At 44.4% G+C, this 11,987-nt stretch overlaps 1 protein-coding gene across 1 annotated transcript in view; it reads right to left on the bottom strand.

Annotated features, from left to right (window-relative positions):
* Positions 1 to 2,551: 2,551 nt before the first annotated feature.
* The window catches only part of LOC107296712 (A-kinase anchor protein 1, mitochondrial-like), a gene marked incomplete at its 3' end in the record, with an annotated part of 57,335 nt that continues 47,899 nt past the window's right edge, over positions 2,552 to 11,987 (bottom strand). Inside the window, exons 4-9 of the mRNA XM_015826066.1 lie at positions 10,742 to 10,868; positions 9,700 to 9,827; positions 8,071 to 8,248; positions 6,445 to 6,595; positions 3,678 to 3,745; positions 2,552 to 2,644 (exon numbers count right to left, since the gene is read on the bottom strand). Coding sequence (XP_015681552.1) covers positions 2,552 to 2,644; positions 3,678 to 3,745; positions 6,445 to 6,595; positions 8,071 to 8,248; positions 9,700 to 9,827; positions 10,742 to 10,868 — 745 coding nt within the window. The remainder of the gene's footprint in view (positions 2,645 to 3,677; positions 3,746 to 6,444; positions 6,596 to 8,070; positions 8,249 to 9,699; positions 9,828 to 10,741; positions 10,869 to 11,987) is intronic.

The raw sequence follows: 11,987 nt of genomic DNA, 5'->3' as shown, positions 1-11,987 counted from the left end.
CAATTAAAATACACAAATAACAATACAGATTTAAAATTAATTAAAAGGAATATTAAAGAATTGTCCAATTTAAAATATTGATTAAAACCCCTCTAAAAATTACCCTAGGCCAGTCCTGCGAGCTGGAATAACCAAGTCTTGAGGGCGCGGCGAAAGGAAGGGAGATCAGGGATAACCCTGATCTCTGGGGGCAGTTCATCCTCAACTTACAACCACGACTGAGCTCAACATTTCTGTTGCTAAGCGAGAAATTTGTTAAGTGAGTTTTGCTCCATTTTACAACCTTTCCTTGCCACTGAATCACCGCAGCTGTTAAGTCTGTAACACAGTTGTTAAGTGAATCTGGCTTCCCCATTGACCGTGTGAGAAGGTGGCAAAAGATGATCTCATGACCCTGGGACACTGCAACCGTCATAAATATGAGACACACATCTGAATTTTGTTCACGTGACCAGGGGGATGCTGCAACAATTGTAAGTGTCAAAAATGGTCGTAAGTCACTTTTTTCAGTGTCGTTGTAACTTCAAACAGTCACTAAACGAACTATTGTAAGTCAAGGACAGCTGTACACAACAATCTGGTAAACTGAAGTTCAACACTAAATTGGCACCAGTTAAGGGTCAATGGAATTTAGGAGGGGTTGGACTTGAGAGTTTTTGTGGGATCACAACTAAACTGATGATGCATTTAGTCCATCTCTCCAGCTCTGCCTGCTCTTCTCCTACCTACAGTTATCCCTTTGAGCTACTACGTTATGTTGCACTATGTTGCAATGGATCGAAAATCTTCCTAGAGCAGGGGTGGGGCTGGCTGGCTCAGGAATTCTGGGAGTTGAAGTCCACAAGTCATAAAAGAGCCAAGGTTCCCCCACCCCTATCCTAGAGGTTACTAAAATCTTTTCACCAGGCTCTGGACAAGAATTTGCCTGGCTCACAATTTATTTATTCATCATATTTAAGAACCAGCATCTCTCTCACAGAGACACTCCGGGTGGTGTACAATAAAATATTAAAAGCATAAAAAAAGAGTATATAAAATTTTAAAAAGGCAAAGAGTGTAAAAAAATGAATTAAAGGGCAGGAGGAGGGCTTGCAGGATGCTAACGAGCCCCAGGGCTGTGTGGCTCCTTTGTGTGCCCTAAGCAAGGCCGCTTGTTTTGATGTCTTTACAGAAGGACAAGAAGCAACGGATGGAAACTAATCAAGGAGAGAAGCAACCTAGAACTAAGGAGAAACTTCCTGACAGTTAGAACAATTAACCAGTGGAACAACCTGCCTCCAGAAGCTGTAAATGCTCCAACACTGGAAGTTTTTAAGAAGAGACTGGACAGCCATTTGTCTGAAATGGTATAGGGTTTCCTGCCTGAGTAGGGGGTTGGACTTGATGACCTCCAAGGTCCCTTCCAACTTTTTTTTTATTATTTTTATTATTTTTTTATTTTTTATTATTATTATTATTATTATTATTATTATTATTATTATTATTATTATTGTTGTTGTTGTTATTATTATTATTATTATTATTATTATTATTACTACTACTACTACTACTACTACTATTATAATACCAGGAGTGGGGACCCACCTCTCCAACCTCTGGAGGGAGAGTGTTCCACAGGGCAGGGGCAACGTCAGAGAAGGCTCTCTTCCTGGACCCCGCCAGTCAAAATGATTTAACTGACAGGGTCCATGAAAAAACCATCCCTGATTGACTGGGTGGGACAGACTGATGTAATGGGACGAAAACGGTTCCTAATCCATAGGTAACCTGGCCCCATGCTTTATAGACCACAACCCGCTCCTTGAATTGGACCCAGAAGCAAACTGGCACCCAATGCAGCTCATATAGCAAAGTTGTTACATGCGCCATTCTCTGGGCGTCCAAGATATCCCACAAGGCCCAATTTTGTACCAGCTGAAGCTCCCAGATACTTTTCAAGGGTAGAACACGTTGCTATAGTCCAACTCAGGGGTCTTCAAATTTGGCCCTTTTATGACTTGTGGACTTCAACTCCCAGAATTCCTCAGCCAGTGTGCCTGGCTGAGGAATTCTGGGAGCTGAAGTCCACAAGTCATAAAAGGGCCAAGTTTGAAGACCCCTGGTCCAACCAGTAGATTGTGAAGAATAACTTATTTATTTGCATTCTGTCTTCATTATTTTTACAAATAGCTCAAGGCAGCAACCCAACACACCTTTCTCTTCCTATTTTCCTCACAACCATAGCTCCATGTGGTGAATTGGGCTGAGAGAAAGGGACTGGACCAAAGTCACCTGGCCGGCTTTCATGGCTAAAGTGGGACTAGAACTCATGGTCTCCTGCTTTCTAGACTGGCGCCTTAATGACAAGACTAAACTGGCTCTCTTATAAAACATCAAACTGAATTCGAACAAGCCAAGGGCACTGAGATATCAGGAAGTTTGGATTCTACAACATCACCCTTTCTCACTAGTTTGACATTCCCTTTGTTAATGGAAGGAAAAAGGATTTCTCACCACAAATGCCAGCTTTTTCCCAAGTTTAATCAAATCAAAATAGCTGTAAGCAACCCACCTGTAGCTGTTACTCTTACCTCTGCAAGTAAGGGTGTATCCCTGGTCATTTCACTAACAACCGTGTCAGCTTCAGATGAGAAGTTATCATCATCTTTAATAGAAAGGAGGGGAGAGAAAGAATAATTATTCAAAGTGGCCCCTGAATCCAGACCCAAATTAAGCACTCCAGAACCACTCCTGAACCTTTCCATTGGGTTATTCCTGCCTTTTCCGGGAAGGCAGGAGCAAAAAATAAACAGTTTTTAAAATTGCTCAAATTATAACTGAGCATGAAAATCCCTGAAGGAAGCAGAAAAGGTTTGCACTGAGAATACAAGTAATGTATATACTTGCCTGTAAGCCCATCTGTGAATAATCTGCCTCTCGAAATTTTCATCTTTTAATTTTCACAATTGGCTTTTGTGCATAATCTGATTTTCATGGTATTTTGGTTAAAAATGCCAGGCTCAGCTTACACACAGATGGGTTTATATGCAAGTAGATGCAGATACTTTTAAAAAGTATCATTACTAATGTAATACATTTAATTTAAAGATAAGCCAAACCCAATTTGGAGGTATATTTTGGTAGCTAAAGTTCTCAGCTTATCTTCAAGTAAGTACGGTAAGTTCCTGAGTTAAGTCTGAGAAGAATCCGAACTCAGCCCTTCCCATCATTTTCCACCAATGCAATTTACTGAATGGCTGGATGAATGGAGCTGCCTTTCAGTTGTTGGGTTATTGGTGCTGGATTGCCATTTCAAATTTTGTATCCTGTGCAGGTAGTCCTTGAGTTACGACCGTAATGAAACTTGCCAATCACAGTTGTAACCCATGATGATCATAAAGCGATCAGTTACATGATCAACCTGACTTTACAACCCAAAGGTGCTTTTTCATGAGGCAACTGGAGTTTCTTTTTTTCTCTCTTTGAAGACGTTTCGCTTTTCATCCAAGAAGCTTCTTCAGCTCTGACTGGATGGTGGAGAAGAAATCATAAAATGGGGCCAAACTCACTTTAACAGTTGTCTTAATTAGCAACAGAAATTTTGGTCTCAATTGTGGTCATAAGTCGAGGACTACCTGTAATAAAATCCCAAACCACAAAGATAGACACATCCCTCTTACGTTTCTAGGGGGTATTACCTGGAAGTGGCACCACGTTGTCCAAAAGAACCTCAGCTCCTTGGAATGGCAGGGTTACAAAGTCAGATCTTAAAAATAAAAAGAGAGAGAGAGAGATGAATAAGGAAATGTATTAGAAGAACAAACAGACACCTTAGAAATGTCTAGGCCAGGGGTAGGCAACCTTGGCTCTTTTATGACTCGGGGACTTCAACTCCCAGAATTCCTGAGCCATCCATGCTGAGGAGAAAGGGAGAGGTTTCCATGCTGAGTCATGCCGGCTCAGGAATTCTGGGAGTTGAAGTCCATGAGTCATAAAAGAGCCAAGGTTACCAACCCCTGGTCTAGGTTTACAATCTAAGACCCAAAGCTTCCTTCTCTCTAGCTCCTTTGGGCAAAAAATGAGAATATTTTTGGCAGCAAGCTATTGGGTTTAGACTAGAGCAGTGATGGCGAACCTATGGCATGCGTGCCAGAGGCGGCACTCAGAGCCCTCTCTGTAGGCACGCGTGCCGTCACCCCAGTCCCACTTCCCCCCACGGCCCCCTCCTCACCAGCAGCCTCCCCCGGAGGAGAGTCGCCCCTGGTTGTGGTCTGTGCGGATCAGCGCAGCCAAGGACATGGCAGCTGGGCAGCAGGTACAAGACTCCGCCCCCACACCCTGCAGCAGCATCTGCGTGGCCGCCATGGTGCTGCAGGGCCGCCTGGGCGATCTGCCGCGGCGGGCCATGGAGGTGGTAGGTGGCCCTGCGGGGGGCAGGGGCTGAACAGGGCAGAGTGGGTAGGGCAGGAGGTGGGGCGGAGTAGGCAGGGCAGGGGGCAGAGCAGAGTGGGCGGGACAGGGACGGAACGGTTTTTGGGCACTCGGTGTCTAAAAGGTTCGCCATCACTGGACTAGAGTTCCCCAAAATGATTAATACTGACCCTCAAAGGCCCACTGGGCTATCCAAAGGGTCGTTATTTTTGCAAATAGTCTTCCACTTACAAACTCAACTGAACCCAGAATTTTGGTCCTCGTTGCAGTCATTAAGCAGGTCATCATATGATCTGACTCGATTTTACAACTTTTACAGTGGTTGTTAAGTGAGTCATGGTGGTCATTAAGCAGATCATGTGGTTATTGAGTGAGCCATGTGATTGTTAACTTAATCCAGTGTAGCCTGTGACCAGCTCTTGGTTAAATATGGCCTTAAAATTGGTCCCCTGACTACTTATGGCTGTGTGTGTGTGTGTGCCCAACTTAAGAATTTCTTGCATTGTGAGAAAGATCTTTATTGCTAATAAGGCAATGTAACAGAATTCTGAAAGTCAGCCAAGCAATTTTCAAGATCAACTTGTATCTAGCATGACTAAGCTAGAGTTTATTTTTTTAGCTGTTTATTTTTTGTCCAAGATCAAGTCACAGAATTTAAAAATACAGCACACCATTAATACACACGTAAGAATAAGTACAGGTATTCCTCACTTAACAACCACAATTGGGACCAACAATTTTGTCACTGAGCAATATGGTCATTAAGAGAGACATCAGGTAATCATGGCTGGCAATTTTATTGCCGGCTTCTCTATCGATTCTGCTTGTTGAGAGATGGCTGTGAAGCAAGCAAATGGCGGTCACTTGAGCGGAGGGAGCTGTGACTGTTATAAACGCCTGCCAATTGTGAAGCCCCATCATTGCGAGGATAATTCAACCAAACTACCCACCCAACTAAAGGCCAACATTTTAATTGCTACACTATATTACAATCACATTTTCCAACTGCTTCTTCCAGACCACTGGTGTTCATCTATAAGAAACTCTAATTTCTTACAGTTAACCACTGGAACAGCTTGCCTTCGGAAGTTGTGGGCGCTTCATCACTGGAGGTTTTTAAGAAGAGACTGGACAGCCACTTGTCTCAAGTGGTGTAGGGTCTCCTGCTTGAATGGGGGGCTGGACTAGAACAGGGGTCCCCAACCTGTGGGCCATGGCTCACTACTGGGCCATGGGCTGATGGCCACTGGGCCGCGTCAGTGGCTGGCCAGTGCATACGCGTGTGTGCTTGCAATCCCCACTCACGGTAACGTTGCAAAGTCGCGCGGGCACTAGCGATGCTGTGAGCATTGTGCAGGCGCTAGCGTCATCATGAGCTCATGCCCCCCCCCACTCGTGCCAGTGTCACGGTGACTCTAGTGATGTCTTGAGTGTTGTGCGGGCGCTAGCATCATAAGCGCACGCTCCCTCTACTCGTGCTAGTATTGCGGCATTGCACAGGCGTTATCGTCCCTGCGAGCACAAATCCTCACTCGCGCTAGCATTGCAGCAATGTGTGGATGCTAGCATCACCTGACCATTGCACAGGTGCTTGTGGCCCCGTCGACATTATACATGCAATCGCAGCCCCGTGTGTGTGCGCTTGCGGCCCAGTTCACATGGGCACTCGCTCACACGCTTAAAGGCGCCTCCACCACCCCCGCCCCAGTCTGCCAACCCAGAAAAGTTGGGGACCCTTGGACTAGAAGACTTCCAAGGCCCCTTCCAGTTTTACTCTATTCTGAAATTCTAGTTCAGGGATGTCCAACACTGGCCACTGTAACACTTGTACACTTCCACTGCCAGAATTTCCCAGCCAGCTAGCTGAGAGTTGAAGTCCACAGGTCTTAAAGTGGCCAATGTTGGACACTCCTGAACTAGTTTCAAGTGGAGAATCTGGAAAAAGTCTGCAAGGATGAAACAAGGTCCATCTATTTCAACATTCATAGAATTCAGGATGCCAACCTCTCGGAAAGGAACTCCGGGTCACCTCACCTGATTTGTCTAAGCAAATCAATCTTGACTCGGTCGTATCCACCATAATCCACATATCTGATTTCCACTTCGCTGACATCTTTGAAGTAGCCAACCACTTGTGCCCGCCACCACGCGCCTTCCACACCCGGTGCGGCACAGACAACGCCAACTGCAGAACAGAAAAATTGGGAACAATTCAGTAGGCAATGCAATAGCTTTCTGGGAAATAAAGAAGTGTGTGCGTGTGGGGGACAGGGGTGGGGAAGCATGGTCCTTTTATGACTTGTGTACTTCAACTCCTAGAATTCCTGAGCCAGTTGAAGTCCACAAGTCATAAGGGGGCCATCATTCCCCATCTCTGCTATAGAAGAACGGGGTCCGCCTTAAGTCCTTCCTTTACTAATAGTCTTTCAACATACAAGTAGTTCTCGACTTATGACCATGTTGGAGCCTGCCCATTATGATTTTAAGTCATGATGATCATAAAGCGAGCCATGGTGGCGCAGTGGTTGGAATGCAGTATTGCAGGCTAATTCCACTGCCAGTAGTTCGATCCTGACCGGCTCAAGGTTGACTACACCTTCCATCCTTCTGAGGTCAGTAAAATGAGGACCCAGATTGTTGGGGGCAATATGCTGACTCTGTAAACCGCTTAGACAGGGCTGTAAAGCACTATGAAGCAGTATATAAGTCTAAGTGCTATTGCTATTGTGTGACTAATTGTACTTTTTTTTTTTTGCAGTGGTCGTCCAACAAATCATTATAAAAGTTAAATAAATCTGCAGTCATTAAATAAACCCACTGTTTCCTATGGGGCGTTTTGAGTGAAAACTGGAAACAAATGACAGTTTTGGCCCAGAACAGTGTAAACTGCAATCACATGACCGCAGGACACCTCAAATGGCCATAAATGCGGGCCAACTGCCAAGCAGCCAAAATGCAGTCACATGACCATGGGGGAGCAGATGTTAAAACTTTAAAACCAAGTCAAAAGGACCGTTTGGCAGGCGGTAGGGGGGAACCATCAGAATTTTGAAAGGTTAGTCAGTGACCAGCTGTAAGTCAAGGACTACCTGTAACCACTCCATAATAGCATTCTTTTCTTTTTTCAGAAATAAACAAACTTTGCAGGTGGCGAGACAGTCTCTGCCCCAAATGAAACCTGAAGATCTGTGGTCAACATTTTATCCAATGGATGCTAATGCCATGGGCTCCGTGCCAATTAACATCATTTGTTCAGTTATGCCAGGGGTCTTCAAACTTGACAACTTTAAGACTTGTGGACTTGGCAATCAGATTCACACTTTCCTGCTGATTGGCCCAAAATCACCCAGCTGGCTTTCATGCCTAAGGCAGGACTAGAACTCACAGTCTCCTGGTTTCTAGCACGATGTCTTAACCCAGGAGTCTTCAAACTTGGCCCTTTTATGACTTCAACTGGGAGTTGAACTCCACAAGTCATAAAAGGGCCAGGTTTGAAGACCCTTGTCTTAACCACTAGACCAAACTTGCTCACCTATAATAGCAAAACACTAGAAGGCTGAAGAATGATTCTTTTCTGCTTCCATTTTGGTGATCAAACCAACATCACCTCCTTTATCAATGGTGCAAAGGTGCATGGAAACTATATCGGAGAAGACTTACCCTCTACTGGGGTCGGCATCGTAGGAATCCCAGGTTGGGAATAGCAGAGATACATCTGCTGATCTAGGCTACGAAGGACGTGGAAAGTGGGATGCGTGTGTTGTTGTACGAATAAGTGCCCGGCATTGACTTGATTAACCACAATAACTTCTACTGTAACTCCATCAGGAAGCATGAGCTGCCACAGAAGGATGAAGAGAGATGTATTTCCATGCACAAGTTATGGCATTTAATTTCCAAGCTACAGATTATAACATTGTATAGAAATGAGAGCAGAGTTAAGCAACTTGTACCCTTTGTACTGCAGAGACTACAACGTCCTAAGTTAGCGTAGTAACATGGCTCAACAGGAGGAGATATTGAACATTGTGTAAATCACTTAAAGGAGACAAAGTTGCTCACCCCCCCCCCCCCAATACACTGATTTTGTCAGCTGCCACCTTATGCTTGCTTTGCTCTATGCTGTGACAGACTGGGATGAATTGTGGGGAGGGGGAATGAAGGAGGGGAATGCTTGGGGAAATGAAAGTAAGTGCTGTATCTCTTCAAGAAGCTGCCTCAAGGTCACTCAGCTGGAAGGAGGAGGGAGTTGCATACCAAACTATGCTTGGAGTGATTATTATGAAAACATCTTGCCTGTACCTAATTGGTTACAGAAAGCATGCAAATAGGAGAAATTGGCGTACAGGCAAAACTCCACTAAGGAACTCTTTTTGCGTGCATGTGTACAACAGCATGCCCTGCCCGTTGGTGTCAGAAATAAACCTCAAACTAGCACTGATGATGTTACCTAATTAGGTAATGAAACGTCTACAAAAAAACAACAACCAAACTCATAGCACACCAAGGATTCCACAGTTCAACTCTGAACCACACACATTCTCTTCTATTGGTGCCCCCTTCTTCTCTCTTCTTATCAACTCCCTTTTTGTCTCTGTGGTAGTTTTATTCCCTCTCTTCCCCCCAACTTAACAGAACAGGCTGTTCATGCTGTGGGTCTACACCCTGACAGAGTGTTTCTGAAAATAGGCCAAGGGCTGTGGGTGGCTGTAAGGACTACAAGTTCCCAACCTCTGCTACGCGCAGGCAACTTTCCAAATCTGCATAAATGCATTAGAATCTTAAGGTCAGGAGCTCTCAAGGAAATGGTCAACCCATGACACATGAAATCAGTGTTCCAACAGAAGCTCAGCTCCTTTAGTATGTGTGTCTAACTTTATACATATGCACAAATTAGCTGGAGATTGTTGTGATGGAGCTTTCAACCTTTTGACAAAAGCTCTGGATTCCGCAGATGCTTCCACCTCCAGGAAAGAAGTATCACCAAGAAGACACCAGACTAAGATGCTTCGAAACTGTCATTACAGAGATGTGGTAAGAAAGGAAGGGACCATATCCTACTGCAGGGGTAGGCAACCTTGGCTCTTTTATGACTCGTGGACTTCATCTCCCAGAATTCCTGAGTCAGTCATGCTGACTCAGGAATTCTGGGAGTTGAAGTCCACGAGTCATAAAAGAGCCAAGGTTGCCTACCCCTGTCCCAGTGCAACCCAACAACTGACGAATCAAAGTCCTTCCAAAGCCAGCAATTTCTCCAGTTTTACTAAGGGTTTTTGAGCTTGTGCTTACCCAGGAGGTGATGGGGAGGGAATGCAATGGCAACGGTTGGGGTAGTGGAGCATAGATATTGGTGAGACTCAAATCCTTGAACTTCTTTCCAATCAGGGCCAGTGCTTTGTCAACGTTTTGCTGAGAGCCTGAGGGGAAGGAAGGGGAGAGGAAAATACAGATTTTAGAAGATGTTTAGGCACAAAGGAAGAATCACGATAGCCCGCCTCAGGAAGAAAGGCAAGATCTGCTCATTGAAGTGAGAGAGGAATTATTTTGCTTCGCATCCTGTAAAGGAGCAGCCAAGCCAATTTCTATGTGAAAGGAAGAATTCAATCCAGCGTATTTACACCAAACTCAATGGTTTTCCATTTGGACCAATGTTTCTCCACTCAACAATCTTAAGATGGGTGGACTTCAACTCCCAGAATTCTTAAAACCAGTATGGCTGGCTGGGGAATTCTGGGACTTGAAGTCCACCCATCGTAAAGTTGCTGAGGTTAATTAACACGGATTTGGACCATTCTTATCTATAGCAGTAGTAATAGCACTTAGACTTACATACAATAGTGCTTTACATCACTCTCAGGGCAGTTTACAAATGTCTGCATATTGCCCCCAAAAATCTGGGTTCTCAATTTACTGACCCTGGAAGGATGGAAGGCTGAATCAACCTTGAGCCAGTCAGGATCGAACTCCAGGCTGTGGGCCGAGTTTGCCTGCAATACTGCATTCTAACCACTGCGCCACCACAGCCCCACTCTTCCACAAAGTCTTAATATGAGTGTCACTCCTTATCCAATCAATGTAGAGCAGTGTTTCTCAACCTTGAGAATTTTAAGGCATGTGGACTTCAATTCCCAGAAGCAATGCTGGCTGTGGAATTCTGGGAGTTGAAGTCCACATGCCTTAAAATTGTCAAGGTTGAGAAACACTGATGTAGAGGGAAGCACCACAGGAGTGGAGAATTCTCAGATTCAGTAAATCAAAAATCAAATGACCCATATTTTAAACTTGGGGTGAAATGCCCATTCCACATAGTCCTCCAGCAGGTTCCACTCACCTTCTATATGACAGATCTGGAAGTCCTGGGTGTGAAGTAGTGTGAAAATGTAGATTTTGGCACCAGAGACTTGCTTCAGGAAGTTCACATATCTCCCTTGTTTGCCTATCAGCCGTCCTACTAAGTGCTACGGGAAAAAGAAAAACGGAAAAAAGAATAATAAATGGAGGAACACATTTACAGATGTCTCATCCTGTAGATCAGAAACGACCAAGTGTATCAACTCTGGAACTACATAAACTTATTTATTTTTCAAATTAATGCCCAGAAGCTTTTGGGGAAGCATTGACGGTAGATATTTACACTGTATTGCTGCCTGGCTCCTGTTTTATGTTACTTATACATGTAGTCCTCGACTTATGGCTTAGCATCAAAAGTTATGATAGAATCTCCAAAAGGTACTTATGACCTCAGTTCCAAAGATCTGATGGCTGCTCACCTGGTTACATGATGACATTTTGGATAACTGGCAATTGATCTGCACTTACAGCTATTTGCAGTGTCCCACAGTCACATGACTGCAATTTATGTGTGTTTTTTTACTGCAAAGTGGTATTTACTTATGGTTTTTTAGCAAAAACATCCCATAGCAAGCAATAGATCTGCTTAATGACCACTGCAAAACAAAAAAAAAGTTTGTAAAATCAGGACATGATGACCTGCTTCATGACTGTCATGATCTATAATCCCAATAGGCAGGCTCCATTACAGTTGTAACTCAAGGACTACATGAATTGTAGCATTGCTTTTTATTTTAAACTGTTAGCCACCCAGAGCCATACATCTGAGTTGGGCAGCCCTACAAATTTAATAAATAAAGCTGGCCTGCAGCAGTTTACAATGCTAAATAACAATAAAACGTTATGCATCGAACAGATAAATAACAACAAAACCCATGAAAACCCGAAAAAAGACCTTCAGAAGGATAAGACAAGTTACAAAAACAGGCTTTCAGATTTCATTAAAAACGAGGGTAAAGAGTGTGCATCAATGGGTAGGGAATATGCTACACAGGAGCCACCACAGAGAAGGCCCGGACTCTAATTCTAGACTATCTAGACCCATACCAGTCGGGCTTCAGGCCGGGACACAGCACGGAAACGGCATTGGTCACGTTGGTTAATGATCTCTGGAGGGCCCGGGACAGGGGTTATTCCTCTGTCCTTGTTCTTTTGGACCTCTCAGCGGCTTTTGATACCGTGGACCACGGTATCATGCTGCGGCGTCTCGGTGAGTTAGGAGTGGG

This window comes from Protobothrops mucrosquamatus, unplaced genomic scaffold (genome assembly GCF_001527695.2).
Source record: "Protobothrops mucrosquamatus isolate PMUCROS unplaced genomic scaffold, P.Mucros_1.0 scaffold2940, whole genome shotgun sequence".
In the NCBI taxonomy this organism is placed as follows: Eukaryota; Metazoa; Chordata; class Lepidosauria; order Squamata; family Viperidae; genus Protobothrops; species Protobothrops mucrosquamatus.
This window is presented reverse-complemented; position numbering and strand designations above follow the sequence as displayed.